The sequence below is a fragment of the Gekko japonicus genome, unplaced genomic scaffold (genome assembly GCF_001447785.1).
Source record: "Gekko japonicus isolate JY-2015 unplaced genomic scaffold, Gekko_japonicus_V1.1 scaffold906, whole genome shotgun sequence".
NCBI classification, from domain to species: Eukaryota; Metazoa; Chordata; class Lepidosauria; order Squamata; family Gekkonidae; genus Gekko; species Gekko japonicus.
This window is the reverse complement of record NW_015166451.1, coordinates 402,010-408,638: the sequence shown is the minus strand read 5'-3', so window position 1 is coordinate 408,638 and position 6,629 is coordinate 402,010. Positions and strand designations below refer to the sequence as shown.

Here is a 6,629-nt window from a genome sequence, read left to right as displayed (position 1 = left end):
TAGCAAATCCCTGAGGAGTACACGCGTATGACACCCTTGTCTATTGTGTTGACGCACTAAAAGGCCTTCATTAAAACATGAATTGTATATTTAGAAATGCAGTGCGTAAAGTGAGTCTGCGGTCACACACACACACTGAATAAGCCACTTTCAGTGCACTTTCCAACTGGATTTTGCCAGTTCACACAGTAAACTCGAGTTGGAAAGTGCACTGAAGTGGATTATTTCGTCTGTGTGAGAGTGCAGCCTAAGTTGTCTTGGGAGGTTGCCGATGAAAATCAGTAGGAGAGGCATCACTGCCAGATCCAGAAGCCCCATTCTGTGCAGAGGATTCTGGGACACATTCTGGGTCATGCATTTTCTTCCTGGAAGTGCCATCAGTCTTAAAACACACCTAGCCAGGGCCGGCTCACTCACTAGGTGAACTAGGCAATCGCCTAGAGCGGGCCAGCCCTTAGGGGTGCCAAACTGCACCTGGCCCCGTACTCTGAGTTTCTTGATTATTTGTGTTTTTCATTCTTCCTAAAATGCATTTATTTTTGAAAATGGCAGACGCGGGGGGGGGGGCGCCAGAAGGGATCCACGCCTAGGGTGCAAAATAAGCTGGGGCCGGCCCTGCACCTAGCACCCCCTGCAACTATACGCTGCAGGTGAAGATTAGTAGCGGGAGGGCAGCACATCCTTTGGAGAAACCCCGTGCTCTAGTCTTTCCTCATAATTTTGGAACCCCAGTAGACACCCCCAAGAAACCGCCACCACTCCTGGGAAGGCTGTTTGAAAACTACTAGGTACATCGGTCCCTAGAAAGCCTGTAAGGTTTAGTTGTACCCTGAATTGACTGAATTGTTGATGGGGCCTTCTGCAAGCCCAGACTTGGGTGATGGAGAGCCGCTGTCCTGGCAGCATTCCCCCTTGCACCCGGGGGAGTCTGCATTCTGAACTGGAGCTTCATCTCACGTACCCGGGTATACTCTGATGGGCCACATGGAAGCTTTGTTGAAGGGTCTTTTTGAGAAGGGAATAGAATAAAGTCTCGTATCTCTTATATCCTACCACATGCTCCGTCTTTTGCTTCCGGGTTGGCTGCTGGGGCCCAGATGGGACCTCTCTAGGAGGAAGAGTTGGCCCAGGGACTGCGTAATTGCCGACCACCAGAATAAACAAACCTGGACTCAGAGCCACTTCTGCCTTCTCCTTTTTCAGCCCTTCCTGCTTTCATTCATTCATCTCGGAGGATCTCCCCACCCCCACCCCGCCGTCAGACAGTTTACTGCTTCTTGTTTCTGTTTCTTGTCTTCAGGTTAGTGCATTCAGGTCCGGTGAAGAGCTCTCCGCAGCCTGGGACAGATGTCTCCTTCGCCACTCGCACAGGAACGCGGCAAGGGATCGAGACCCACCTCTTTAGGACGGAGACGAGCAGGGACCTGTCTCTGTGGACCCGCAGCATAGTTCAGGGCTGCCACAATGCAGCGGAGCTGACCACGGAAATCGCAACCGGTGAGTCAAAAACCCAGAGAGACTCTGGCAGAGCTCTTCAGCTGCTACTCCCAAGGGAGAGCGGCGGGCACGAGCGCTTTGTCTCTGTTCCTGCTTCTCTTGAGTTCAGTCACCAGTTTCAAAAGCACTGGCTTTTCATCAGCATTCACAAGAACCGGTGGAGCAAGGCCAAAGAACGGCATTGCCCAAGGGGGAGAGGGAAAACAATCACAGAATGACAACAAACCAACAAGATCAACTAAAAGCCCGAGAAAATAAAAAAACGATTGAACCCAGTGCCTGAAACTAAAGATGCTCAGGCAAGCAAAGAGTGTTCTATAAAGGAGCCACTGCAAAACAGGCCTGCTCTCTGGAAGCCCCCCCCCTTTGAGCCAGTTTAGTGGTGTGGTTAAGAGCAGCAGACTCTAATCTAGAGTACCGAGTTTGATTCCCTACTCCTCCACATGCAGCCGGCTGGTTGGCCTTGGGCCAGTCACAAGTTCTCTCAGAGCTGTTCCCTCAAGGACAGTTCTCTCAGAGCTCTCTCAGCCCCACCTACCTCACAGGGTGTCTGTTGTGGGGAGGGGAAGGGAAAGGATATTGTAAATTGCTCCGAGACTCCAAATGAAGGGCAGGGTATAAATCCAATCTCCTCTTCTTCTTCCTTTCCTAACTGATTGGCCTGGATTATCTGAGCCCGGCAGGGTTAGGTATGGAGTTCACGTGAGGGCCTGGAGTGTAACAAGCAAGAGGCAGGCTCAGGCAGAGGTCCCCAGCCCTTTCCAGCTTGTAGGCACCTTTGGGATTCCGACACAGGGCAGCAGGCCCAGTCACAAAATGGCTGCCACAGGCAGTGGAGCCAACCACATAATACCAGGGAGTGAGGTAATATAGAACTCTGATAAGCTGCTGTTCAACATCTCAGGCACAGGCTCTGTTTAGCAGGATGCCTTTTAAACTGCGCAGCCAATCAGAAGCCCTGCTGGGCAAAAATCCCATCTAGTCCCACCCACTTCCTGAAAGGCGCCAGGAAAGGTGTCGGCAAGTGCCCAGGCGCCATGTCAGGGATCCCTGCTCTATGGAGAGTTGGGGGTTAAGTGAAGAAACCCGTCTGAAAGTGGAAGATTTGAGAGTGCAGGCAGGCAAGCTGGCAGCTTGAAGAGGGGCGAGTTGTGAAATGGAGCAGCAGCAGGAGCGACACCAGAAACAAGACCGGAAAGCTGTAGTGAAACCCGAAGTTGGGTCTTGGCCAGGCAAAGATCTAGGCTTGGCCTGGTAATAGCCAAGGCAAATGGGGAGGAATCAATTTTGCATGCACTTGTGTATGTCTCTGTGTGTGTGTGGCAGGAAGACAATACAGCCCCCTTCCTTTTCCACTTCGTAGCTCTGAGTGCCTCACCAGGACATGGAGAGGCTCAGTTCATTTCCCAGCTGCTCCTGCTTTGGCACTGAGATGTGTTGCTGGGCCCAAGACGGATTCTTTGTTCATCATGACCGCACTTCTCTTTTTATCCTGTCCTTCCTCTAAGGAGCGCAGGGCAGAACACCTGGTTCCCCCACCTACACCAACCCTGTGAGGTACGTTAGACTGAGAGGTGGTGATTGGCCCAGGCTTCATGGCAGAGCAGGGATTGGATCTCCAGTCTCTGAGTCCAAGTCCATCACTGTACACACTATACAAGATATGTCCTGGCATACACTGGTAGGACTTCCTGTACAAAACGGTGGGAAACCAGGTAGGGTTGAGGCTTCCCCCCAGGTTTCAACCATTTGAATCCAACTACCGTTTAGTGCCACCTACTTCCCAAGTTTTTCCTCTAATCCTGCTGATGTTCAGTCAAGGTTGCCAATTATTGGAGCTTGTTTCCAGTTAGTAGGGGAACTAATTAACACACACACGCACAGGCTTCCGGTTGGGGGAAAATGGCGATTTGACGCACCTTGCAATCGCGCAGGGTGGACGGGGGCTCCTTTTGACAGTTTGGGCGAGTTTACAGCCCAACGCAACCTCCCTCAGTTAGGGGGAGAGTCTGGCAAGCATCAAAACCCAAGAGAGAGTTGAGATTGGTGTGATTAAGCCTTGGAGATACTCTTCAGAGACTTTCTGTGCCATTTTTGCTTGTTGCTCCTTGGAGAAGCACTCTCTTTGAATGTGTGTATTTGGAAAGCAGTGTCATCCATTTGGATCTTAGATGGAAAAAAAAGATGTGATTTAATATTGGTGTATTCAGAGGAAACCCTTGAGCATGTAGCGGGTGAGGGAGAAAGGAACCAACATTGTAGTACAACGGGGAAGATTTTTATGATGTACATACATAGAACAACTTTATTTTCAGGGGGAAAAGCTGTGGCTCAATCTCGTAGTCCGTGCTTTGCCTGCAGGAGTTCCCAGGTTGTCCCTGACATCTCCATTTAAAAGGATGGCAGTTGAAGGAGCTCTTTCTCTGCTTGAGACCCTGGAGATTCATTGTCAGCTAGATAGAACAGTGGTCCTATTCAGTCTAGCACACCATTGTATGAAGTTCTCAAGAATACAGAACTGTATCACACAAGGAAGAAGAAGAGATTGGATTTATACTCCCACCCTTCACTACCCAAAGGTGTCTCAGAGCGGCTTACAAACTCCTTTCCCTTCCCCTCCCCACAACAGACACCCTGTGAGGTAGGTGGGGCTGAGAGAGCTCTTGACAGAAACTGCTTTTTTTTCTCAAGGACAGCTCTTATCAGAACTATGGCTTTTGCCCAAGGTCATCCAGCCAGGTGCAAGTGGAGGAGTGGGGAATCAAACCCGGTTCTCCCAAATTAGAGTCCGTGCACTTTACCACTACACCAAACAAGACTCATAGCAAAGGGAATGTCCATAAACCAACATCTAGTTATTTGGTAGTGTGGCACAGCGGTTTACGGTGTGCGTCTAGGATCCCCAATTTCAGACCTCCACTCTAACATGAAGCTCACTTGGGTGGGTTATCTTGGGCCAGTCGTTTTCTCAGCTTCATCTTCCGCACAGGCTTGTTGTGGGCATTAAATGTGGAAGATGCACCACCCTGAACTGGCTTGCAGGGAGTACAGGATAAAAATGTGCTGGGTAGAAAGACACATAGATGGACAAGTTGGTGCAGATCTTTCCAAACACAAGATCTTGATTTGGGTATAGCGCATAGCTGGACTGGGGTCGCAGGGCTGTAACCCTTTCAAAGGAGGTAGAATAATTTCCCACCATCCACTTAGAAGGGGGGAGGAGGAAATGGGTAGTCTCTCTGACACAGGGCAGAGTTGGCATCACAGTTCTCACTGGAGTCAAACCGGTTCCAGTCCTTGCCGAAAAGGGTCAGCCTCCTGTGTATTACTTTTGTTTCTAAATCCGCTCTCCTTTTCTGCTTGCTTCTTCAGCTTGTACCTACAAGAACCAAGAGTGCCGTTTGACCATCCATTATGACCATGGGTTCTCTCTTGCAACTGAACCCCAAGACGGTGCCTTTTCCAAGACAATTGTACAGTTTCCTTACGAGAAGCTAAAAATGTCCTCGGACGATGGGATCCGGATGCTTTATCTAGACTTCGGAGGAAAGGAAAGTGAAATTGTAAGTTACTTTTGCGCTGAACCTTGGACGTGGGTTCTTGCCACCTGCTATCTGCTAAGTGAAAATGTTCCGTGAAAGGGACAGGGGTGAGTCAGTAGTGCAGGGAACAGCTGTGCTCTGAGTCAGGCAGGGTAAGAATTGGGAAGGTCAGATTCCAAGCCAAGAAACCTAGCCTCAGGAAAGGGCTCCTGGCATGGCTGAAAATAATCAGGATCACGTGTGTCTTCTGCAGAGAAGACATTAAAACTCTGCTGCTCCGATTTTCGTCCAAGAAAAGGTGGAGTTCTGAGACCCGTATATACAAATGGAGCTTATTTGACAGTGCGGTTGTAGGGTTAGCAAACATTCTTTAATTTATTTCATTTCCCATAAGTTATATGGCAACGTTTACTATTTTGTATGATTTTAGAACCAGTTTGGTGTAGTGGTTAAGTGCGCAGACTCTAATCTGGGAGAACCAGGTTTGATTCCCCACTCCTCCACTTGAACGTGGCTGGATGACCTTGGGCAAGCCATAGATCTGGCATTGCTGTTCTTGAAAAAGAGCAGTTTCTGTCAAGAGCTCTCTCAGCCCCACCTACCTCACAGGGTGTCTGTTGTGGGTAGGGGAAGGGAAAGGAGTTTGTAAGCCGCTCTGAGACTCCTTCGGGAAGTGAAGGGCGGGGTATAAATCCAATCTCTCCTTCTTCTTTATTCTGGTCTTGATAGCTGTAGGTGCAAAGACTGAGACTCACTCTTCAGCCATTTGAAACCTCGGTATCTCTGGCTTGTAAAACGGAAAGCTGAGGTTACAGGGAAGTGGAATTCTGTGCCCTCTGCACATTCTGCAGTCGCTCACTAAACCAAACACCTAGAATCGCCCCATCCCCCGTTATTTTCTTATCTCTAAATCACTAATCCGGACGCAGTCCTAGCAATCTAATGTCAAGTTGAGCAGGTGGAAGGACCTGTCGTGAAAAAGTCATGAAATGATGGAACTTGGCTGTGAAAAGACTTACAAGGCTACCTGTGTAGTTCTACCGACCATTCTAAGTGCTGGGGCAGTCATACGCTTGTTAGAAAAAAAATCAGTAAGTACTGATCAGCTGTTAGGGGACTAGCTGTGATGCCCACAGCTACCAGTAGCAGAAGGGCAGGGACAGTGGCTCCATGCATGCAGTCTTGGGAGCTCCCCACATGCAACGCGACCAAGGCTTCTCTTAGAAAAGCTACACATTACCTGCGTCTGTGAGCCCACCTATGTAATGTACAAATGCTACCTGTGGGTTTGCTTATAGCAGGGGTACCCCCCATGTGGTGCCCACGGGAGCCATGGTGACCGCCAGTTGTTTTTATTAAAAGGCATCCTGTTAAGCAGAGCTATTGCTTTAAACATTGTAGGCTTACTGTGAGAGTTAGGCGTAGCCTTGCTCACTGAAATGTTGTGGTTGGCTCAGCCTCCTGCAGCAGCCGTTTTGTCGTTCTGTCCACCGCCGCGTGTCAGAGTTCCAGAGAGGCCCACATTCTCAAAAAGGGTTAAGGATACCTGGCATATACTATTTAAGTGATGCTCAGAAATTTCAAAAACCA

At 49.3% G+C, this 6,629-nt stretch overlaps 1 protein-coding gene across 1 annotated transcript in view; it reads left to right on the top strand.

The window, feature by feature from the left end:
• SNTB1 (syntrophin beta 1) overlaps positions 1 to 6,629 on the top strand; it is a 160,412-nt gene that overhangs the window by 150,653 nt on the left and 3,130 nt on the right. Inside the window, exons 4-5 of the mRNA XM_015412026.1 lie at positions 1,301 to 1,497; positions 4,870 to 5,060. Coding sequence (XP_015267512.1) covers positions 1,301 to 1,497; positions 4,870 to 5,060 — 388 coding nt within the window. The remainder of the gene's footprint in view (positions 1 to 1,300; positions 1,498 to 4,869; positions 5,061 to 6,629) is intronic.